Raw genomic sequence first — 26313 nt, 5'->3', positions numbered from 1 at the left:
TTCCCATAGGCCCTGGACCAGAATTTCCTCCATATGCGCCCCCCAACCGGAAGGACTTGCATCCGTGGTGACCACGCGGGTAATGTTATACTCCCAAGGGACCCCTCTAGACAAGTTATTTCTTTCTAGCCACCACTCCAGGGACTCTATTGTGTTTCTGGATAAGGTCAGTCGACCTTCTAAGTTACCCCCCAGGATTCTCTGATACCATAAAACTTCGCCCTGTAGAGTTCTCGTATGAACTTGGGCCCACTGGACTGCGGGAATGCAGGATGAGAGGGAACCCAACAGGGACATGGCTTTCCTGAGGGACATGGAGGGGTTGTTGGAAGCGTTCAGGACCCGGCCATGCAGGTGCAGCAGCTTCTCTGGGGGCAGACGGCATTCCTGCTTTTTTGAATCTAGGGTTAGGCCTAGAAATTGTTGAATTTTTAATGGCTGCAAACGGGATTTTTTGATATTAAGTAGCCATCCCAACCGCTCTAGAGCCGCCGTTGTTTTCTGTAATTGTTCTAAACACTGCTCGGCTGAACTGCCTATTATAAGGAGGTCATCTAAATAGGGGACAACTAGAATGTTTAGCTCGCGCAGATGGGCCATCACTTCTGCCATCACTTTGGTGAATACTCGGGGCGCAACCGCCACCCCGAAGCGTAGGGCCGCGTACTGGAAGTGCTGGATTGACCCATCCAACTGAACCGCCAGTCTAAGGAAAGATTGGTGTGCTAGACCAATTGGTATATGGTAGTAAGCGTCTTTCAGATCTAGGACCACCATGAAGCAGTTTTGAAACAGCATTTTTATTGCGGTGTTAATTGTTTCCATTTTAAATGGACGTACAACCAGGAATTTATTGAGGGCTTTGAGGTTAAATATAGCCCTAAATGAGTCGTCCGGTTTACAGACCAAGAACAGGGGGGAATAGAAGCCTTTCCCCCTCTCTTCCTCTGGAACTCTCGTCAGGACTTTTTTGTCCAGTAGCTCGAGGACCTCGGTCTCCAGGGCAGCTTGTTCTAGCGGGGAAGATTTGAGTGGAGTTACCTTGAACCGATCTTGGGGAATGCAGGAGAACTCTAGGTGCAGTCCTGTAGCTATCACCCCCAGTATCCAGCTGCTATTCGAGATTCTGGCCCAGGCCGGGTAGAAGGCAGATAATCTTCCTCCTACCGGAGCCACTAGTCATTGGGGCGGCTTCTTATTATCCCGTGATGGACCTTCTTGGCGCCCCCCTCCTCCATACATGAAGCCCGTACCTCTGTTTTTTTTGTTGTCCCATCTGTTCTGATCTCTGGCCTGTCTCCTGCGGGAATACCCTTTCCTAGAAAAGGGACGTCTCCAGGATGTATTCGGCAGACTCGGAAATTTCTTTTTCTCATCCCCGGCCTTCTCTAACAGTTCGTCTAGGACGGGGCCGAACAAGTATTCACCCTCACAGGGGATAGAACAGAGACGGGACCTGGCTTGGATATCTCCCGGCCAGCATTTTAACCAGAGGGCTCTTCGGCCCGAATTAGACAAACTTGCAGACCTAGCCCCCATTCTTACTGAGTCCGCCAAGGCATCTGCCAGAAAGGCAGCAGCATTCTGGATAATTGGAAGAGACTTACGGATGGAGGCTCGCGAGGTTCCATCCTTTAGCTGAGAGTCCAATTGATCCAGCCAGACCATCATGGATCTGGCTGCGCACGTGGCTGCTATTGCTGGCCTTAGGGCGCCTGCTGACATCTCCCATGTGCCCTTTAAAAAGGAATCTGCCTTTTTATCTAGGGGGTCTTTAAGGGAGGTCATATCGTCGAAGGGTATAGATGACTTTTTTGAGGCCTTAGCTACCGCTGCATCCAGCTTGGGGGCCTTATCCCATCGACTTACTATTGGGTCCTCAAAGGGGTATCTACGCTTGAAAGCAGGCGGCATAGAACCCCTTTTTTCCGTTTTTTTCCACTCCCTGTCTATCAGGCTCTGGACTCTTTCGTTTAGTGGAAAAGTCCTTTGTTTTCTGGGGTCTAGACCCCCGAACATAATGTCCTGAGCAGACAGTTCTGTCTTTTTTTCTTCTACCCCCATGGTTGACCTTATGGTTTTAATTAATTTATCCATTTGGTCCAAGGGAAAGCAGAACCGGCTGGAATCCTCTTCGGAAGAAGAAGAGGAGGCCGAGGACTCTGAGGAGATATCTTCCTTCCTAGGGCCGACTGAAGACTCTGAGCCTGAAACACTAGCTCGTCTTCTTTTAGAAGAACCTTCTTTTGATAGGGCTTTTATTTCAGTCCTGATTAATTGCCTCAGGTCTGTAGCGAAGCTTGGAGCTTCTTCCACTACCTGCATAAATAGGAAAGAGTGTAAGAGTCTGATACTCCACTCACGTTCTACCCCTCATCTCCGTCCCTACCGTCTGTCTCACGCAAGACTGACACAATCTCTTGGGGTGGCCATCTGGTAAGGGGCAACTACAGAGGGCACATTCCTTGTGCTTCTGCTTCCCTGTGGCCTTCTTCCCCTGAGAATCAAACACATAAGGGGACACTGCATCAGGGTACATTCTCGCAGATCTCTTACCCTTGCAGATGAGGACAGGTACCGGATCATGGGGGGCTGCGGGAGGATCCTTTGACCTAGAGGAACTGCTGTGGCTCTGTCCACTCGAACGTCCCTCCTTCCGCCTCTTAGGTTGGTCACTGGGGCGCTTTGCCACGGGCTGCACCTCTTGTGGGTCCATGGGGGCTTCTTTTGTGTCCATCGCTGGGCCTCCAGAAGCACCTCAGCAGCAATGCCTTCTGTCTTAAGAAGGCTCCCCCTCCGGATTAGCAGGAACTCTGTCCGGTGTTCGGGCCCCCCATTGGACCGCTCCCCGCGATCCTCCCCCTCCCCTTCAGGTGCCCGGCCCCCTCAGGCGGCGGACGCGCATCGGCGCGCGTTCACCACAACCGGAAGCCGCCGGCATCCGACTTCCGATTTTGGCGCTAGGCCCCGCCCCCTTCGCCACGTCACTTCCACCGCGCGATAGAGGCCGCAGGGACGCGCGGCAAGGGGCTAGCACTGCGCCTCCGGCTCGGAACCGCCGCTCCCTCTGTGGGACACCGCCGGCGGCGCCCACCCGAACGGACCGCACCCCCGGGGGAAGGAGACACAGGGGGACCCGCTTACCTCACCGGCCCCGTGGAGAAGGCGACCGCCGGACCCTGTCTCCGCCTGCTCTTACCACTGCCGTGGAAATCCTACCCGGACCCACCGTGGCGCATCCAGGGCCCCCAGCGAGACCGAGGTAGGAGAACCCCCCGTTACCTGAGTCGGTCCGCTGGCCTGGGATTCGGTTATCCATGATGGACGATCTGTAGGGAGTTCTGTCCTTGTTAGGAACAGGAAACCAACTGATGCGTGGGAGAGGTGCCGCCCTTTTGTATCTGTAGGTTTTCCTGTTCCTAAGAAGGGCGGATCCCCTCTCTCAGGTGGTGCTGTCATGGACGACCGAATAAATCTAACCTAACAATCTGTGCATTGTATAAAGAACAGATAAAAATATATTTATGAGCTGGAAGCTATAAAATAAAAATGCTAAATACTCCTTTGGATGACAGCTGTGAAATCTTGATATAATCTACATAATATACAATATATTCCGTTATTTTAATACATTGCTCTTTGTGATGGACCTTATAAATCTAGTGTACTGTCATTATCAATGACCACAACTGTGAACGGTCATTTTTTTTCTAAATAATGTTCATAGCAGAACTGGACTTATCCTAGGAGCAAAGGGGTCTAAAAATGTACAATTTCAGATTTTATGGGTGGTGTCAGAAAATTTTACATTTCTAGACTAATAAAAAGTTAGATTGGCACCTGAAATGGCCAACCTGGCACTTTAAAAGGTAGTCTGATACTAAAATATTGATGACATATCCTTATCGTCAAAATTAAATTGGTCGACACTTGACACATACACCAATCATGTATTTCTATGCAGCCGCACACTCCGGTCCCGAGTGCCGGTGGCAGTGCCGGGTATTGAGGCTCGAGACTTGTGCGAGTTTCTCGCATCACATTCCCAAGTGTGACCCCGGCCTTACAGTTTTATACACTGTCTAGAGATCTTTCTCAAGTATTGTAGCTAAACACCCATTGAAGTGAATGGGAACGTAGCTGCAGTATTTCAGAATGGTCACTATACAGAGTGCGAAGCTTTGGTGCTCCGACTGTACACTGTAAACTTGTGGCAGGCATCTGACATCTCAGTCCCAGACATCACCTCTCAGTCTATGTTTAAAGGGGTTGTCTAGGTTTGGAACCAAATTGTGTCACTATGTGACTACAGACTAGTAAATCTTGACAGCATGCAGTGCACACATTGTCACAATTCCACGATATTCCCAGGGCAAGCGGACCACATTTATGGTTGCGTGTCAACCAGACTCATCCAGCGTCTCTCAATTCTTTTCTATTGAAAAAAGCCTGGATATGTCTAGTCGGCATGTGACCTCAAGTATGCAAATCACATATGTGGCCATGTGACTGACTGCCTAACCAAGGAGTCTTGTCAGCTTGTGCACCGCAAACTGTCACAATTCATCAGTCATATAAAATGTAACTGAAGACTTTTGTTCCAAGTTCGAACAACCCACATAACAAAAAAGATAAATCAAAACTGCTGGCTTGCTGCTTGTTTACCATGTCATGCCATGAAATATTGGAACATTTGAGGTTCTATTTCTTTTTTTTTTGTATCGTTCGTTTCAATCGTCTTAGCTGCTAGTTATTGAGGATGACATAGGTACTGACAACAAAGATGAGTATGCAGTGAGCGAACGAAAACTAACAATTCATCATTGCATGATAAGAATGACACAGCACATTTTTTCAGCTGAAGACAGTCTGGTTGCTAATTTTCCAGCATGAAAGATGGAAGTGCACACCTAAAGAATTGCAAGATGCTAAAAAATGACATACCGCAAACAAGGAACCCTGGAATACACAGGCACCTGTTAGGAAAGGGAAAAAAAGAACAATTAGATGGGTTTTGATTATTTCATATAATCTAATTATAACACTCACTATGATGTTTGCTGTTAGCAAAAACCAACACAAGTTTAGCAATCAATCATAATAAATTTTGTTAAAAAGAGAAAAAAAAAAAAAATTCCTTAACTGAATCTGTCAGCAGGATTTCACCCCAAACTATTTATATGTTCAGGTGGGTCTTTGAAATACAAGTCCTGCAATACCTTTCTATAATCAGTCTGATCTTCCATTACTGAGAAATCAGCGCTTGAATAAATATGCCAGTGAGGCGGTAGATCTGAAGCCTCCGTCACCCCAGCTCTATTCCCCACCCAGCACCACCTCCTACTGATTGACAGATAGCTCCACTGCCTGAAGTCACACAGCATAGAGGCTGTCAGAGTGGGCCTCATTAGTTTTATTTTAAAAAAAGGTGTTGTGGACAGGATTATGCTCACACCTGTGCAGTATTCTTTACACACTGCACAGGTATAAGGAGGAGGAAACCCATTAATACTTCTCGGTCCGCAAGACATTTGTTAAAATAAAGAAATAGTGGCCAACCCCATAACTCGAGTTATACTACAGTCTTATGGGGAACTTAGCTGCTGTAATATGGGGGCTTCTCTGTGCACAGGTCCTCCCCCTCAGTCACCATAGTGTGCATCTCCCCTCAGATTGATAGTGCTCACTTTCCCAGAGCAAGTGCTGCCTTAACTGAACCCCCGGTCCTGCAAGTTAGCACTAGCAACACAGGCGCACTCCCATCAAAGACTTCCTCTTAATACCAGTGTGTCCGTAAAGTCATGGTGCACTTTTGACCAGTCACAGGAAAGCAACAAAATACAACAGAAATGTGAAATCTGCTCCATAAAAAAGGAAAACCCTCCCAGTTTTCAGAATCCGTGATGAAAGAGCTACGTGAATATCGGAGCAATACGAAGCGCCACCACATAGGAATAACATTACTCGGTGGGATAAGCAGTTGAAGGAAACCGGCAGTTTGGTGAAGAAACTCCGTTCTGGTAGACCATCAGTCAGTGACGAGTCTGCAGAGGCTTTCCGGGACAGCTACCTAAGGAGCACATTTCTATCGCCTTTTTCTGCTTTCCAGTCACTGGTCAAAAGTGCACCATGACTTTACGGACACACTGTATATTGTGATCATCATATTATACAGCACAATGTACTGGCAGTTGCTCATTTTGCCTTTATTCAGCTAATTCTTCTTGATAGGAGTGCTTCTTTAAAACACCCAACTTACACACTGTCAGTTCGGATAGCGGCTTGCTCCGCACAAGATCACACAGTAGCCGCTCGCTGCAGGTAAGAAAGAGGAATGAGAGAGCACCCTGCTGACACTGTGTAAGCGCTTGCTGGGCTGCTGCAGTGTCAGTGCGTATGTGCAGTGTCGGGGACTCAATTCAGATAGAGCTTGTGCTGAGTAAACATGCACTGTCAATCAAACTAAATGGAGGTGTGTGACATGCTGATTGAGGGGACAGCATTTTTTAGTGCAATTCTCCATATAAAAATGTTACTGTGATTTTACTTGCTTCTTATAGGGTCCCCATAAATAGTCTATAGGGAAAAAAAAACACTAAAAAATTCAATGTTCCACTGTTCATACGAACAGTAGACACAAACTTTTGAGAAATCTCATCCACTTGGTGTGAACTCTTGGGTGCAGCAGATAAAAATACACCATTTAGGCTATATGGAAACATATTTCATACTAGGCATGTGTTAAAGCAGCTCAACATGAAGAGGCCTTGGGCTTTGAGGAGGGAGGCTTTCGCCATGCCAAAGTTGCACTGTGCGCCCCCTCTTTAAGGCTGTGTGCACACGCTGCGGAAAAGGTGCGGATTCATCCGCGCGGATTTTGTACAATCCGCAGGTGAAACCGCAGGTCAAAAGACCTGCGGTTTTTCCTGCGGATTGCTCTGCGGTTTTGCCCTGCGGTTTTTCATCTCCTCAATGGAGGAGATGGCAAACCGCAGGAGAATCCGCAGAAAGAATTGACATGTCAATTCTTTCTGCGGATTGAAAACCGCAGATAATCCGCGCGGAAAATTCCGCACCGTCTGCACTGCGGTTTTTGATTCCCATAGGGAATCATTGTACTGTACACCGCAGCAAAAACTGCTGCGGGTCCGCAGCGGCCAAAACCGCTGCGGAACCGCAGCAAAATCCGCAGCGTGTGCACACAGCCTAAATGTTTTTTTTTTGTCTGAAAAACTAGAACTGAAATCTTTACAGGTATGATTTTTGTAACGGGTACGATCCTTATAGGACTTACAAAGTAGGTCAAATTTAGTTTTGTGGTGGACAGTCCTCCGTTAAAGGGGTTATCCAGGACATTACTTGTTTTTTCTTATGGGGTGATGAACTTACAGACAGGTTGTTGATAATTACCATCTGGTCTTGATACCAAAGCTATAAAGCCTCTCAGGCTAATTATATATATATATATATATATATATATATATACGCCTCATCATGTCTGTCTGTAACCGAAATCCCACTGCGCCGATTGGTCGCCCAATCAGCAACAGGCGCAGTCCGCAATTAGCAGGACGCACGCCACCGCTACCGTGCCGTCGGGAGATCGGTTGCCGCGGGTCATCTCTGGGTGCACGGGCATCAGCGGCGACGCAGCCGGAGATACCCGGCGCTAGCCGGTACCCAGGGTCCGGAGGTGAAGAGACTCCTTTGGACCTTCGGTACCATAAACATGTAAAAAAATAGAATTAAGATAAAAAATAGTGATCTACTCACCTTCCGACGGCCCCCGGAATCTGTCCCTCCTCTCCACGCTGCCGGCATCTTCCGTTCCCAGTACTGCTTTGCGCGAAATACCGCTGATGACGTCGCACTCTCGCGAGAGGACGTCAGCAGCGGTCTTTGGCGCAAAGCATTACTGGGAACGGAGGATGCCGGCAGTGTGGAGAGGAGGGACAGATCCCGGGGGCCGTCGGATGGTAAGTATATCACATTTTTTATTTTAATCTGCCGCTGGCCATATTCTAGAGTACCCGATGCTTTAGAATCGGGCCAGCAGCTAGTAATTACTATAACTGTAATTGATACAGAATTTTATTGATATATGGACTGATTGACGACATTTAGACAATCATCACAAACACATTAAAAACAATAAGGACCTTTCATTGAGGAAGGAGGCTACTACCTTGTATAAAATAGCATTGAGTATAATTTGCATGGATAAATAGATTAATTCATAGTCATGTCACGTGAACAACAAAAATATTATAAATCCACTGTGTAAAATATATAATGTACAAGAAAATGTTACACAATGTTAATCAGAATAAATTGTTCATATATTCCTCATAAACCTAGTGATGACAATATCGAACACCCAGTCATGTCCACAAAATCAAATACCACAGTGTGACAATGTGCAGCACGGGGCAGGAGCCTCCAAAATCTCAGACCCAGACATGTAATTCACCTTTCATCCATGTGTGCAACCAGCCATAGGTGATGTTCACAAATGTATAAAAGACATGTTTTTTCACTGGATTAATCAGCAAGTGGCCACATGAAAATATTAACGTTAATTTTCTCTGTTTGTTGAATTTCATTACTTTATTAAATATGTTCTCATTTTTATACGCCTTCCTTTTGTGTGGGTTTGACACAGTGTTTTTTATGCATTTTTTTAGTGCAGAAATGTTGCAATTCTGCATTTAAAAAAAGAAACTGAGTTTAAATGAATCTTCCACTGTGTCTTCATATAAACAGTGGACACAAATTTTCGAGACAGACAAAAAAAAAAAAAAAAAAGCAGCATTTAAGCTATATGGAAACATGGCAAAAAATGGAATGGTTTCCTGCTGGGCATGCGTTGAACAGGATTGTGGATTCGGAGCCCATTTTGGTGAAGTTGGAGCATAAAACAGACCGACTCCTAAAATATATAATAAATTGGCTACAGTAGTACAATGCAGGATGTGCTGTAAATGTTTCCATAAGAATTTGAGAAAGTTCTGAAATGTCCTATAAATGTCTGTTCTGTTCCTGATCTGAGGATCTGTTCTTTTATCTGAGATGAATCTGTGCTGCACTTTATGTACATGCTCAGTAGTCACCAGTGATGTGGAGTTGTAGATGAGATGAATCTGTGCTGCACTTTATGTACATGCTCAGTAGTGACCAGTGCTGTGGAGTCGTAGATGAGATGAATCTGTGCTGCACTTTATGTACATGCTCAGTAGTGACTAATGCTGTGGAGTCATAGATGAGATGAATCTGTGCTGCACTTTATGCACATGCTCAGTGACCAGTGCTGTGGAGTCGTAGATGAGATGAATCTGTGCTGCACTTTATGCACATGCTCAGTAGTGAGCCAGTGCTGTGGGGTCGTAGTTGAGATGAATCTGTGCTGCACTTTATGCACATGCTCAGTCTGCAGTGATTCCTATAAGTGTGTCCTAGAAGTGTGAAGATAAATTTTAGAATTAAAACCAGAAGGATGTATACAGACTGTGCCCTGCTACCTGCCACCATCGCACTCTAACAAGCATCTCTATTCTTCCGACAGGTATGTTCATCCACCCAGCTCTCCTGCTGTCTGTCTATGAAGAGCACATAGTCCATCACCCAGCTTTGCACATAGACTTGCCTCTGCACCTAGCATTCACATGGTATGTTCATCCACCCAGCTCTCCTGCTCTCCTGCTGTCTGTCTATGAAGAGCACATAGTCCATCACCCAGCTTTGCACATAGACTTGCCTCTGCACCTAGCATTCACATGGTATGCCTTTCAGCTAACCCCAGAGTTATTTATGACCTTGTTTACTCTGGCTTGATCATATGCATCTGGTCCACTCTTAATGGTGCGACCAAGATGAGCAGAGACCACTCCTCTCTGCTTCACACCTGACTGCACTTAGTTGTACATATATTGCATAGCTCAAGTCTGCATAGACTTCAGTCTGCAGTGATTCCTATAAGTGTGTCCTAGAAGTGTGAAGATAAATTTTAGAATTAAAACCAGAAGGATGTATACAGACTGTGCCCTGCTACCTGCCACCATCGCACTCTAACAAGCATCTCTATTCTTCCGACAGGTATGTTCATTCACCCAGCTCTCCTGCTCTCTTGCTGTCTGTCTATGAAGAGCACATAGTCCATCACCCAGCTTTGCACATAGACTTGCCTCTGCACCTAGCATTCACATGGTATGCCTTTCAGCTTACCCCAGAGTTATTTATGACCTTGTTTACTCTGGCTTGATCATATGCATCTGGTCCACTCTTAATGGTGCAACCAAGATGAGCAGAGACCACTCCTCTCTGCTTCACACCTGACTGCACTTAGTTGTACATATATTGCATAGCTCAAGTCTGCATAGACTTCAGTCTGCAGTGATTCCTATAAGTGTGTCCTAGAAGTGTGAAGATAAATTTTAGAATTAAAACCAGAAGGATGTATACAGACTGTGCCCTGCTACCTGCCACCATCGCACTCTAACAAGCATCTCTATTCTTCCGACAGGTATGTTCATCCACCCAGCTCTCCTGCTGTCTGTCTATGAAGAGCACATAGTCCATCACCCAGCTTTGCACATAGACTTGCCTCTGCACCTAGCATTCACATGGTATGCCTTTCAGCTTACCCCAGAGTTATTTATGACCTTGTTTACTCTGGCTTGATCATATGCATCTGGTCCACTCTTAATGGTGCGACCAAGATGAGCAGAGACCACTCCTCTCTGCTTCACACCTGACTGCACTTAGTTGTACATATATTGCATAGCTCAAGTCTGCATAGACTTCAGTCTGCAGTGATTCCTATAAGTGTGTCCTAGAAGTGTGAAGATAAATTTTAGAATTAAAACCAGAAGGATGTATACAGACTGTGCCCTGCTACCTGCCACCATCGCACTCTAACAAGCATCTCTATTCTTCCGACAGGTATGTTCATCCACCCAGATCTCCTGCTCTCCTGCTGTCTGTCTATGAAGAGCACATAGTCCATCACCCAGCTTTGCACATAGACTTGCCTCTGCACCTAGCATTCACATGGTATGCCTTTCAGCTTACCCCAGAGTTATTTATGACCTTGTTTACTCTGGCTTGATCATATGCATCTGGTCCACTCTTAATGGTGCGACCAAGATGAGCAGAGACCACTCCTCTCTGCTTCACACCTGACTGCACTTAGTTGTACATATATTGCATAGCTCAAGTCTGCATAGACTTCAGTCTGCAGTGATTCCTATAAGCGTGTCCTAGAAGTGTGAAGATAAATTTTAGAATTAAAACCAGAATTGAACCAGAAGGGAACTGAAGGTAACTGTACACAGTCACTGTAAACAATGTTTCTGTTTGTTTTCACTTTCACCCCAATAATCCTTCACTTTCTGCTAATTCCCCTAATCCCTACTCCTAGTAAGGAACTGTTCATCTCTTCTTCCATCCTCCCCATCCACCTCGCCTCCGCCTCAAAACTGTTCCTTAACATACAATCCTCTGTCTCCAAACACAGACAGCCCCCTCATGCCCTCTCCTGTTCCCACCTGCTAACACTTTCTCTGCTCCTTCTCACTGCTGGTGATATCTCTCCAAATCCTGGCCCTCCTCACCACATTCCCACAGTCATTTCTACCTCCCATCCACGCTCTATCACAACCTTCCGTAACCACTCCAACCTTATACCCATTCACCCAGCCCCCGCATCCCCAGTCCCACTAACAGGAGCTCTGTGGAACGCTCGCTCTGTCTGCAACAAGCTTTCCTACATCCATGATCTTTTTGTTACTACCAAACTTTCCTTCCTCGCCATCACCGAAACCTGGCTCACCCCTTCTGACACAGCCTCTCCTGCTGCACTCTCATATGGTGGCTTCCACCTTTCTCACACCCCCCGCCCCACCAGCAAACATGGCGGAGGAATTGGTCTTCTCCTGTCAGATACCTGCTCCTTCACCCCAATCCCACTGCCACCCTCTGTTACCCTCCCTCCCTTTGAGGTGCACTCTGTGCGCATCTACTCCCCCTCCAACCTCCAACTGGCTGTCATCTACCGGCCCCCAGGGCCTGCCACCACCTTCTTTGACCACTTCACCACCTGGCTACTTCATTTCCTTTCCGCGGACATCCCTACTATCATCATGGGCAACTTCAACATCCCCATTGACACTTCCCTCTCAGCTTCCACTAAACTTCTATCTCTCAATTCCTCCTTCGGCCTCACTCAATGGTCTTCTACAGCCACCCACAAAGATGGCCACACACTGGACCTCATCTTCACCCGCCTCTGCTCCCTATCTAACCTCTCTAACTCACCTCTTCCTCTCTCTGACCACAACCTTCTCACATTCTCTTCCCTCTCCACTCCATGTCTACAATCCCCACCCCACAAACTTTCACACCCTCGCAGAAATCTTAAACACCTTGACCTACACTCATTCTCTGAATCCCTCCTCCCTCTCACAGATATAAGTTCCTTACACAATGCGGATGACGCTGCTGCTCTATATAACACCACAATAGCTGTAGCTTTGGAATCTGCTGCCCCACTTACACATACCAAAGCTCGCAAAATCAACAGACAGCCCTGGCACACCAGCCTGACCAAAGAACTGAGGTGAGCTTCCAGGGCTGCTGAGCGCAGATGGAAAACATCCCACTCCAACGAGCACTTCATTGCATTCAAACAGTCTCTCACTACTTTCAAGACCACACTCGCCACAGCTAAACAAACCTACTTCTCATCGCTCATATCCGCCCTGTCTCACAACCCTAAACAGTTATTCAACACCTTCAATTCTCTCCTCCGTCCCTCAGCACCTCCTCCCTCCCCACTCATCTCAGCTGAAGACTTTGCCTCATTTTTCAAGCAGAAGATTGATAACATCAGAGACAGTTTTGGTCAACAACCCCCAGAGCCCCTTCTCCCGACTTCCCAGCCCTCCACCTCCAAAACCAACTTCTCCACCATTACAGAAGATCGACTCTCCACTCTACTCTCAAGATCACATCTCACCACTTGTGCACTTGACCCGATCCCTTCCCACTTCATCCCAAACCTCACCACAGTCTTCATCCCAACCCTAACCCATCTCTTCAACCTATCACTAACAACTGGTGTTTTCCCCCTCAAGCTTTAAACATGCCTCAATCACACCTATCCTCAAAAAGCCCTCTCTTGACCCATCCTCTGTATCTAGCTATCGCCCTATATCACTTCTCCCCTATGCCTCCAAGCTACTGGAACAACACGTCTACCTTGAACTGTCCTCCCATCTCTCTTCTTGCTCCCTCTTCGACCGCTTACAATCTGGCTTCCGGTCACACCACTCCACCGAAACTGCCCTTACTAAGGTCACCAATGACCTCTTAACCGCCAAGAGCAAGCGACACTACTCTGTCCTCCTCCTCCTGGACCTGTCGGCTGCCTTTGACACAGTGGACCATTCCCTACTATTACAGACCCTCTCATGCCTTGGCATCACAGACTTGGCCTTGTCCTGGATCTCATCATACCTAACAGACCGGACATTCAGCGTCTCCCACTCACACACCACCTCCTCACCTCACCCCCTATCTGTCGGCGTCCCACAAGGTTCAGTCCTAGGACCCCTGCTCTTCTCCATTTACACCTTTGGCCTGGGACAGCTTATAGAATCTCATGGCTTCCAGTATCATCTCTATGCTGATGACACACAGATCTACATCTCTGGACCAGATATCACCTCCCTGCTAACCAGAATCCCTCAATGTCTGTCCACTATTTCATCCTTCTTCTCTACCAGATTTCTGAAACTTAACATGGACAAAACAGAATTCATCATCTTTCCCCCATCTCACGTGACTCCCCCCAACGAACCAATCCATTACAGTAAATGGCTGCCCACTCTCCCCAGTCCCACAAGCTCGCTGCCTCGGGGTAATCCTTGATGCTGATCTCTCCTTCAAACCACATATCCAAGCCCTTTCCACTTCCTGCCGACTTCAACTCAAAAATATTTCACGAATTCGTTCATTCCTCAACCAAGAATCTGCAAAAACCCTAGTCCTTGCCCTCATTATCTCTCGCCTTGACTACTGCAACCTCCTGCTCAGTGGCCTCCCCTCGAACACTCTCGCACCCCTCCAATCTATTCTAAACTCCGCTGCACGACTAATACACCTGTCCCTCCGCTATTCCCCAGCTTCTCCCCTCTGTCAATCCCTTCACTGGCTCCCCATTGCCCAGAGACTCCAGTACAAAACCCTAATCATGACATACAAAGCCATCCACAACCTGTCTCCTCCATACATCTGTGACCTTGTCTCCCGGTACTTTCCTGCACGCAATCTCCGATCCTCACAAGATCTCCTTCTCTACTCCCCTCTTATCTCCTCTTCCCACAATCGCATACAAGATTTCTCTCGCGCATCACCCCTACTCTGGAACTCTCTACCACAACATATCAGACTCTCACCTACCATCGAAACCTTCAAAAAGAGCCTGAAGACCCACCTCTTCCGACAAGCCTATAACCTGCAGTAACCACCGATCGACCAAACCGCTGCATGACCAGCTCTACCCTCGCCTACTGTATTTTCACCCATCCCTTGTAGATTGTGAGCCTTCGTGGGCAGGGTCCTCTCTCCTCCTGTACCAGTTATGACTTGTATTGTTCAACATTATTGTACTTGCTTTTATGTATACCCCTCCCTACATGTAAAGCGCCATGGAATAAATGGCGCTATAACAATAAATAATAATAATAATAATAATAATAGTGACCAGTGCTGTGGAGTCGGAGATGAGATGAATCTGTGCTGCACTTTATGTACATGCTCAGTAGTGACCAGTGCTCTGGAGTCGGAGATGAGATGAATCTGTGCTGCACTTTATGTACATGCTCAGTAGTGACCAGTGCTCTGGAGTCGGAGATGAGATGAATCTGTGCTGCACTTTATGTACATGCTCAGTAGTGACCAGTGCTGTGGAGTCATAGATGAGATGAATCTGTGCTGCACTTTATGTACATGCTCAGTAATGACCAGTGCTGTGGAGTTGGAGATGAGATGAATCTGTGCTGCACTTTATGCACATGCTCAGTAGTGACCAGTGCTGTGGAGTCGGAGATGAGATGAATCTGTGCTGCACTTTATGCACATGCTCAGTAGTGACCAGTGCTGTGGAGTCGGAGATGAGATGAATCTGTGCTGCACTTTATGTACATGATCAGTAGTGACCAGGGCTGTGGGGTCGGAGTCAGGGAAATTGAGGAGTCGGCGGTTTAGCTTACAGACTCCACAACCCTTGTGTTGAAGCAGCTCAATGTGCTGGAACTTCCTACGTACTTTATTTACTTCTCTTCCTGTCTGCGATTCTGCATGTCTGCATCGACAGGCCTTTTCTAACAGTTTCATCTCCTCCTAGCTACATCTTAAGGATACGTCACCACCAACCTCCCCATCAACCCTAAATGACATGATCTTATATGCTGCCCCAGGCACAGGCAAGTAAATTTACTTGGCCTCTAAAGGTCACTGATGGTCTAGGGGCAATAGACTAGTTTACGCTACAGCTCAGACTGCGCTCTAACCAGTAAGTGGAAGGTAGCCAGACACAAACCTTCCTTCTTTAATGGTTTAATGACAGATCAGCTAGAAAGAAGCCTAGTGACATTTTATGTGCTTTCATTATCTAAGTCTCATTTAAGTAGGGAAGGTTTCGGCATGATTATCCTATAAATGCAACCTGCAGAAAGGAAGGATAATTTATGCAAGACCCTTAGGAAAAAAATTACCCAAGATAGCTTTTTAAGTCTCAGTTAATCCTTCCTCTGTCAAGGACATATGCAAGGCCTTTAAGCTTTAAATATCAGCTTAGTCTTAGATCATGATTTGTCAAGACCGGCATTGTTCACACTGGTCCTGATGAGGGGGCGTGGAGTCAGAGGCGCCCGATTCAATAAGTGTCTTAAAAGTGACGCAAAGACAAATCTTACTCCAGTCAGAGACTGGAGTAGGATTTGTAGTGAAAGGCATGTCACAACTCATCATGAAATAGACTAGGAGGCGTCGCCACGCCCCACCCTTTCCCCATACCTTCTCATTTTGGTGGAGTTGACCAAAACTGGTATAAAAACATGATAACGTTTTTTAATCCAGCAAATCAAATTAAAAGAAAAAAAGAAATCTCTCTAATGACTTAACATCTACTTAGCATGGGCATAGAAAAATGCCGTGTTTCATTCGAGTCTGACCTACTTTTAATTGCAATTTATCTACGATTAACTGGTCAGACTGGAAACGCGTTGGATACTTCCTATGTCCTTGCTACTATTTTACACCTGTTTTCTGCCATACAAGCTTTGATTAATTGGGACCTTAGGCTTTCAAATGAAATACACCCTCAAAATTCTAAGTGAAGTATTTACATAGCAGCAAGAGGTTTTACTCTTTGGTTCTGTGTGGTTGCAAGATTAAGAGATGGAAAGGTGTAAATAACATCAGAAAGAAAGATTACAGCTTGCTATTGTCATATCTCGTAACCCTACACAACCCTTAGTGATTCAGAATGAGGATACAGGAACTTTCTACATGTTATCACCCCTATTATCAGAGTATATGTGCTCTGTGGTCATATTGGGAAAAGTGGCTTCAATTAAAGGGATGAGATGAGCGGTTACTAGTGATGAGCAAGCACTAAAATGTTCGAATGCTCGTTAAAAGAACAGAGCAATTCCTAATCCTCGTTTCGAGTAACAAGTACGATAGGAGTCAATGGGAAATCCGAGCAGTTTTCCGGCAGGCTCTACAGGAGGCGGGGGGCGCTAAAAATGTTGAAATGGATGGGGAAAGTACTGAATGGAAGGACAACAACTTGAAGAAGCATCTTTGACTCCCAGATAGCTACTGAGAACAATGGTGTCACACTTTTACTCCATTTTAAAGCAGTTATAATAAAACAATTAAATTGGAGTTTACAGGAAAAAAATTGTTAACAAACATTCTTTCCTGTATTAATGACCTGTATATAACACAACATTTTAAAAAAAAAGAATTAAAAAAAATAATAATTAAAGTAAACCAGAATTTTTTTTTTTTAAATTGAAAATTTCAGTATAATTTATGAAGGCAAGAACTGCCCAAAATTTGATGTAAGAGGGACTCAGATACACCCTGTGTTAGAGATAAAGGAGGGCCTCATACATATTCTGTTCAAATCGTCATGTAGTGGTACTCCAAGACTCAAAGGCTATGCACTAAGTGCAAAGCCTGCCAAAACGTGCAAGTAGGGTAATCCATAGACCCTTGAAGGCAACAATTGGATGGCCTCATTCAAATATTAAGAAACTGTGTAGTTGTGGTACTCCTATATTCATAAAGGCTCTGCACACAGTGCAAATCCACAAAAAATTATAAGGAGGGTCATCCTTAGACCCTTGATGGCAACAACGGGAGGGCCTCATTCAAATATCGAAGATAAAAAACACTATATGCTGCTTTTATCTGGTGGTGTGGAAAAGCGGGGACTAATCTATGCTTTGTTCATTCTGAGTGAGTCGGTAGACATTTTCTGTTGAAAAGCGAAAGTGCCTGTTATTTTTCAACTTACATGTTACAATTTCAAATAAGAAACAGAAAAAACAGCATGTGCAGCAATAAAGGCACCCCTAATTAATACTTGGTTGCACACCCTTTGGCATTGATGACAGCCTCCAAACGTTTCTTGTAGCCATCTATAAGCTTCTTGAACTTCTCAGCTGGTATTTTCTCCCACTCTTCCTTTGCAGTTTGTTCAAGCTCTTGAATGTTTGCAGGTTACTTTCCCCTATGGCAGATTTCAGGTCACCTCAAAGATTTTCAACGGGATTGAAGTCAGGACACATTAATGGCCATTTTAGAACAGTTGATTATTTTTCGCAACCATTCCAGTGTACTTTTGGATGTGTGCTTTGGGTCAATGTCTTGTAGGAGGACATATGATCTTCGACTTAAACCCAAGTTTCCTTACACTGGGTAGGACATTTCACTCTAAAATCTCTGGATAATTCTATGATTTCATGACTCCTGTGATACGGTCAAGGACTCCAGTACCAGACGCAGCAAAGCAACCCCACAGCATTATGGATCCTCCACCATGCATAACTGTTGGTAGTGCTCTTTTCCATATAAGCTTCAGTTCACCGTCTGTAATCAAATGGTTTCTTTTCAAAGACAAAAAGCACTATTTTGTTTATCTGTCCACATACATTTTCCCAGAAGGATTGTGGTTTGTCAAGTTACTCTTTGACAAAGATCAGTCATTCCTAGTTATGTATTTTCTTCAGCAATGGTTTCTATTCCAGGTTAGCTTTCAGGTCTTTGGATGTTTGACATGATGTTTATTCCACCATTCGCACAAACCTTCGAATACATCTCTTGTCAATTTTACACTTTCACCTATGTTCTGGGAGGTTCTTGATGGTTCCATGCTTGGCAAACTACTTAATAACATTGCGCACTGTTGAAACTGGGATACCAAGGTCTTTTGAGATTGCCTTATACCCTTTAGAAGTGTTTGCTAATAATAGGAGTTCTGATGTCCTCAGAAAGCTCCTTTGTCTTCACCATAGTAACAAAGGAACAGGGCCTACCATGTGGCTTTTTAAAACACTGAAGTCATCATTCATTAGCTAATTCAAGTCACATGGGCACCAAATTAATCACAGGTAATCCTCATTTGTGATTTCCCACAGGAGAGTCAAAATGTGTTTCCTTATTAATTAAATGTAAAGGGTGCCAATACCAGTGTCACAGCAAGCATTAGGTTTTTCTATTTTTCCCTCCCATTGATTTTTATTTTCAATTATTGTTTAATATTTTCTCATTTGTATTTAATACGAGTGCTCTATACAGAAAACGGTTTCACTTGATGCATATTTTTCAGGAGATATTGCATATAATGTACTTAAACTTCATGGCTGCCAAAAAAGATGAGCAGGACTGTAGCACCATTTTAGTAGACATCTCCATCTCAGGAAGGAGAGATGCAAGGCAGGGTGAACAACCAGTACACTTTTTGGCAAGATGAATATAACGCGAAAGTCACAGGAATGACAGCGGTATATAGTCGGTCATATGTGCCAAGCTCCCTACAGTCAATATTTCCCTGTCTCCACTATGACATCAACGCTCCATTTCCTCCTCAGCCCATCCACGTAGGAAAGCTGGAACGAGGCTTATGTGGGTACTAACCTCTGTTGCACTAGCAATTAGCTCCTGTTCCTACTCATTGGTACCCAATCTGCACTGAGCAGATGAGATGAGCCTGGGCTGGGTAGTATCTCCCGGTCTCATTTCTTCCTACTTGTCCACCTGTTTCGCAAGCTTCATGTTTAATTGTCGGCACAGAAGCAGGATCGTTGCATTAATTATGGTGTCATCGCCGCTCACCATCTTTGCAGAGTGCTCAAGTCTTGGATAACTGCATAAATGTCAGACATTCATGTCCACTCTTTAATTGTTTTGTGCAGAGGCTGACCAGAATACAAACAAGCGTGTTAGAGCTGGTATTCAACAACTGGCCTCCGCTGCTCATAACACCATGCCAGAAGTGCTGTGTGGAGCTCCAGTGTGTGACCACATTGCACACCAGTCAGTGAGCTGGCACTTGCATGCACTGCTGCAGCATTGCCAGAACGGGAGCAGCTGTAGCTGACTTGTGGAAATGGTTGTTGATGCCAGCTTCTAAGGTTGGGTCAGTGACTTAGTCATCCACCCCCTCGTCTTCTTAGGCCACACCCAGGTCCTCCTGATTTGATGACTAAAAGGGAACCTGACAAAAGGAATGTGCTGAGTAACCTACAGACAGTATCAGGTTGGTACCGTTATACTGAATAAAATGATACTGTTCTGTCTAGCCATATAATTGCTGTCTAGAAGGTCTAGTCATTTTTTAGGTTTTCGATTACAGACATTGTATTTTTGTGTGTATTAATCCTTCAGGTATTTCATACTGTAAGGTAACAGCACCACCTGTGGGCCGTTTAATGCATAGATTCTAGTTTAATTTGCAATGTATTGTGGGATTGTTCCTGTTACATCATAGTCTTGTTTATGACACTGTGAGGGGAACAGCAGCCTTTATTCCTCCACGTGTCTTAGGAGAAAATACACCATTCGTGTTCTTCAACAGCCTGCTCTAAGCATAGTTGGTAAGCACTATCTAGGTGTTATAATCCTGTGTTTATAACGTTTGTTGTATTAAATAGGTAATCATCAGCTATGTATTACCTCATGGTACCTATGTATTACCTCATGGTACCTATGTATTACCTCATGTTACTGTATATTGCAGACTATCTGTATTTTATGCTCTGTGCAGTTATATATTCTGAAATGCTCCTGTTATTGCACCCTATAGTTTCACCCTTTCCTGTCACATCTGCAATCAATAAAAGGAGGTTACAATTTTACAGCCTCTTTTTCTTAAAGAAGACAGGGGGTTTAGCTACGTCTCATTGCACACCCTGCTAACATGTATGAGGACAGTATAGATACCATGGTAGATTAAATCTGTCTTCTGTTTAGTCTGTATTTTCAGTTTAGAGTTTATGATATGCTCGTGCTTCGGGGCGGGTCTGAGGGGAGGTTCAAGTGGTTCTCTGTTTAGCTATTCATCTGTAGGGCTTCTGACATCTTGCTGAAGTTAAAAAATAAATAAAAAGGTATCCAATAAGAGTCGGCATCTTGGAAGAGGCAATTTTTTTTTCTTTTAGGAATTTACTTAAAACAGCAAATAAAAAATTTAGTACACATTACATGCAATCATGCTGCAGTGCAGGTAATTGCCTGCTGCAGGTGACTTATTTTTTGTCAAATATTTATAATATTCATTATGTAAAATAGGGGGGCAGGTCACAGAGGGATCACTGACCTGTCAGAAGCCATATTGGTGAATAGCTAAGCAGAGCCCACATGAAGACTCCCCGCAGAGGCCCGCCCTGTAGCACAAGCATGTCGCTATGCTAAATGCAGAATGTATCACAGAGAAATGGCAAGGAACAAGCTAAGCCCTTGGAAGGACTTTTAGTATGATGGATCAGCAGAGTATAACTAGTAAAGGACTCTGATTCCTAAAACTGTGCACCCAGGCCTGGACTACTCTCTCCCTCCAAACAGAACTGTCCCAGAGCTGTGTAATGGCATCAGGGTGCCAAGCGTGGCGGTGCAGGTCCTCTTATAACCTCTGATGAGGTAATGCGGCCGGCCAATCACAGTAATGCAACCACCAATATGGCTACAGCATTACATTGACTGCCAGGCAATTCCCGCATATTGGTTGTGTAACAGACACCAAACATGCGGGGCAGGGATTCAGGCACTATATCCGAGCACCCGCCAATGCTTGATGAGTGCCGAGCATATCCGAGCACCCAGGTAGTCATTAATATCTGAGGATCTCGAGCACGCTTGCTCATCACTAGCGGTTGCACTACTAGTGCAATACCTCACATGTGTCAATTATTTGCCGTCATCTGGATTGTGGAGAAATTTTGACTATTTAAAGCTGCTAAATATGTGATAATTTACGTGTAGCCATGGACATAAGGGGCAAGTATGAACTCGGCATCCTGGACATTTATATTTAGTAGGCTTTGTGCATCTCATGGTTTAAATGGGTGAAACTTTCCGCTACAAACATGATTTTTTTTCTGCTTTTGCACAAAACGTTATGCTTTGATGAAACACTGCATGAAGGTGCTGATAAATGTAAAGTGCTGGGGGGGATTTTCACAATGTGCAGAAAAAATATTCATATGAGGATATAATAAGCTTTTTGTTATTTTTTTTCATTTGTGTTGTCATTAGTGTGCAAATTGCATAAAGGAATAAGTGTTCCACTTTAGACGTACCAGTGAATGCCTGGAAGTGATAAGCACCTCATAAAAAGAATATGTTAACTATTTCATTCAAACAATTCTTTTTATTATGAAGCCTATAAATGAACATTATACCTGTGACATTGTCGCGCCCAACTTAACATAGCAAAAGAAGAGTGAAACCGCTTATTTAATGCTGAGGGGAGAAAATGTAACGTTATTTTCCCCAGCAGCGCTCCGGTTTCAGTCACGGGGGGAGGGGGGGGGTTAGGCGGCGCAGTCGCTGCCTGACTGACAGCCAGCTCCAATGCCAGGGGAGTAGTTACAGCGTTCTCAGAGCGGTAACTGAACCCGCACCAGCGCTCTCCTCATGACTGTAACTGCACCCCCAGCCCTGACACACTGGCTCTGCTTTGGGGGCGGCAATCAATCAGGACCAGGTGTGCAGTTTCAGTCAAGGGGGCGGCCCTGGAGCAGATTCAGTCACTGCTCTGAGAATACAGAGTGGCGGCTGTAACCATGCCCCCTGGCTCTGACTGACTCTGGTTCTGCTTTGGGGATCAGCTGTCAGTCAGACTTACAGCTTTGGGGATCAGCTGTCAGTCATCCTACAACCTCCATCTTCCACCTCATACAGTCCTTAAGAAGTTGCTACTCTCATTATAGACAGTGATGTACAGCATCTATTATATACAAACCAGACAGGCCTAAATGCATCTGCACTAATACAGGGTGCAGCGGACCCAAGTAAATGGCAGCTGCACAGGTGCATAAATACCAAATGAAACAGCCAGCCCACAATCAGGGATTGGCAGTGGGATACACCAGTGCAGAAGAAATAATCCGCACGTGGCAGTGTTCACACAGGGAATGCAGGACTTCTGGTTCACAACCTCTTAGTAACACCATATATGTAAGGACTTGCTTTTTGGTATTGCTTGTATTGATTTTCTTTCCTTAGAGACCCCTTATTAATAGCCCAAGGAGCTGCAAAAAAAAAATTATTTTATATATATATATATATATATATATATATATATATATATATATATATATATATATAATATAAAATTGTGCAGGCCACAAATGTGTATGTGTCTGCACAAACGGTTAGAAACCGACTCCATAAGGATGGTCTGAGGGCCCGATGTCCACAGATGAGGGTTGTGCTCATAGCCCAACACCGTGCAGGACGCTTGGCATTTGCCACAGAACACCGAGATTGGCAAAATGGTTACTGGCGCCCTATGCTCCTCACAGATCCACACTGAGCACATGTGACAGACGTGACAGAGTCTGGAGACGCAGTGGAGAGCGATCTGCTGCCTGCAACATCCTTCAGCATGACCGGTTTGGCAGTGGGTCAGTAATGGTGTAGGGTGGCATTTCTTTGGAGGACCGCACAGCCCTCCATGTGCTCGCCAGAGGTAGCCTGACTGCCATTATGTACCGAGATGAGATCCTCAGACCCCTTGTGAGACCATATGCTGGAGCGGTTGGCCCTGCATTCCTCCTAATGCAGGACAATTCCAGACCTCATGTGGCTGGAGTGTGTCAGCAGTTCCTGCAAGATGAAGGCATTGAAGCTATAGAATGGCCCGCCCGTTCGCCAGACCTGAATCCAACTGAGCACATCTGGGACATCATGTCCCACTCCATCCACCAACGTCACGTTTCACCACAAGCAGTCTTAGTCCAGGTCTGGGAGGAGATCCCTCAGGAGACCATCTGCTGCCTCATCAGGAGCATGCCCAGACATTACAACAGTAGGGACGCCATACAGGCACGTGGAGGCCGCACACAATACACAGCATCATTTTGACTTGTTTTAAGGACATTACATTCCACTTAAATTTTTTGTGTGACTCCAAATCCAGGCCTCCATTGGTTAATAAATTTGATTCCATTGATGATTTTTGTGTGATTTTGTTGTCAGCACATTCAAATTTGTACAGAACAATGTATTCAATGAGAATATTTCATTCATTCAGATCTAGGATGTGTTATTTGAGTCTTCCCTTTATTTTTTGGAGCAGTATATAACGGAGCTATGCTTCTCTACTAGACTGGCACCAGAACTGTTCTCCTCCTCTAGTCTTCTGAAAAAATGTCATGAAACCGATGCAGCCAAACAGCACCCATGATCAGCTACTGCCTTCACACTTCTGTTAGGCTGGGTTCACATTAAGTTAGGCAGTCCGTTAGATGGACTGCGCTACACCGCGGCATAACGCGGTGTAACGCAGTCCGTTAACGCTGCCATTGCCCTCCATTGTCAGGCACATCGCGACGCATGCCGTAAAGCGGCACGCATTCACGATGTGCCGTCATTCAGTGACGGAGCCTCGAACGCGGGCTACAGCGTCTGAGGCTCCTTCACCGCTAGCACAGATAAAGCATCTGCTCTAGCGGTACAGCATTAACGCGATCGTGTTAATGCTATAACGCAATGTGAACCTGGCCTTAAGCCCCTGTCACACATAGTGATCTCGCAAGTTTTGTGACGCAACAGCGATCTCACCAGCGAGATCGCGGTGTGTGAGACTGACCAGCGACCGCCCACCTGCCGGTTATCGCTGATTGTCCTGAATGGCCAGGACATTTTTTTGATCGCTGGTCTCCCGCTGGCCAGCACGCATCGCTGCGTGTGACAGGCGGGAGACCAGCAATCAGCGCGCTGGTAACTAAGGTAAACGTTGCGTTTCTAAGCGGCGCGCAGCGCTTAGAAACCCGATGTGTACCTTAGTTACCAGCGCGCTGGTAACCAAGGTACACATCGGGTTTCTAAGTGCTGCGCGCTGCTTAATTACCAGCTCCCTGCATCAGCGCGCTGGTAACTAAGGTACACAGTGGGTAACTAAGCGACTTGCGTCGCTTGTTACCCTCCTCTCGCTGGTGCTGATCGCTGGTGAAGCTGCCTGTTTGGCAGCTCACCAGCGATCATGTAGCGACACACCAGCGATCTTGACAAGGTAATATCGTTGTCGGGATGGCTGGTGCGTCGCTATGCGTGACGGGGCCCTTAGAGAGGAGGAACTGTGTTTCTTCTGCTCGGACATCAAATTAAATTGTATTTAACCCCATGAGATTATTAACAAGAGATAATCCCTTCTCCGGGATCCAGCACCATCCTCCTTTTCTAAGTGACATCACAGTTCTTCAGACTATCCGGTTCACTCTATTCTCTATGAGAAGTTGCTTTTACAATGCAAGTCTATGGATGCTAGTTCTCAAGCTTCATACACTTAATGTATGTGCGAATGTTGAGAAAATTTCTGCAAGGTTTCTGCATATGTTGGCAGCAAAAATGCTGCGGCAAACACGCACAGTTTGCCATGTTTTTTTGCCACCGTTTTGTAGGCATTTTTTGCATTTGTTTTTGTAGAGCGATGAATGCTTTTTTGACCTAAATAAAGATATTAAAAAAATAAATATTTTGTGATGTAATTTATTGGTTCAACACTTTCTTTTTCATTATGATGCAGTGGCATCAGGGTAATGGGATTAGGGTTTGGTGTCAGCCAAACACCCTCATTACTAAACCGGTAAGTAAAGAGTTCAATAAACACAGACACACACTGTCACAAGTCTATATAGGAGAGTTAACAGAATGAAAATACATAGGCTGTAACCAAACAGCAAATGGCAGAAATCAGTGTGCACAGCAATACCAAAAAATTAAAAAAAAAAAAAAAAAAAAAAAAATCATAACCAGCAGAGGGAAAGCCAATGGCTGATGTTCATATTCTGGAAAGGAGCCAATAGCCATAAGGGTTCCCAGGCTATTAATATCAGCTCACAGCTGTTTGCTTCGCCTTTACCATTTTACAGGGGGACCCCAGAAAAAAATTGAAGTAGGGTCTGCCTATAAAATCTTACCAGCAAAGGCTAGGCAGACAGCTGCAGGCTGATATTAACCATGACCCTTCCTAGGCTATTATTTGCCCCCTCCCAGATTAAGAACCTCAGCCACCCCAGAAATGGCACATCAATAAGATGCACCAAATCTGGCGTTTAGCCTCACTCTTCCCACTTGCCCTAATGGTGGGGTGATAGTTGGGGGGTTGACATTACCTTTGTATTGTCAGGTGACATCAAGCCCAAAGGTTAGTAATGGTGAGGTGTCTATAAGACACTTCTCCATTACTAACCCCATAATCATATTATAAAAAACACACACCCAGAATAAAGTCCTTTATTTGAAATAATAATAATAAAAATAATCTTTATTTTTATATAGCGCTAACATATTCTGCAGCGCTTTACATTTTGCACACATGATCATCACTGTCCCTGATGGGGCTCACAATCTAAATTCCCTATTAGTATGTCTTTTAGAATGTGGGAGGAAACCGGAGTGCCCGGAGGAAACCCACGCAAACACGGGGAGAACATACAAACTCCTTGCAGATGCTGCCCTTGGTGGGATTCGAACCCAGGACCCAGGCTAACCACTGAGCCACCGTGCTGCCCTTAT

General features: G+C 45.2%; 1 protein-coding gene across 1 annotated transcript in view; it reads right to left on the bottom strand.

Moving 5' to 3' along the window:
* Positions 1 to 26313, bottom strand: part of FRAS1 (Fraser extracellular matrix complex subunit 1) — a 692624-nt gene that overhangs the window by 624881 nt on the left and 41430 nt on the right. Inside the window, exon 2 of the mRNA XM_073542109.1 lies at positions 4945 to 4976. Within this exon, the coding sequence (XP_073398210.1) occupies positions 4945 to 4976 (32 nt within the window). The remainder of the gene's footprint in view (positions 1 to 4944; positions 4977 to 26313) is intronic.

Source organism: Dendrobates tinctorius, unplaced genomic scaffold (assembly GCF_039654945.1).
Source record: "Dendrobates tinctorius isolate UK_male_01 unplaced genomic scaffold, ASM3965494v1 ptg000011l, whole genome shotgun sequence".
Lineage (NCBI taxonomy): Eukaryota > Metazoa > Chordata > Amphibia > Anura > Dendrobatidae > Dendrobates > Dendrobates tinctorius.
The sequence above is the reverse complement of the archived record's forward strand: the minus strand, read 5'-3'. Positions and strand labels throughout refer to the sequence as shown.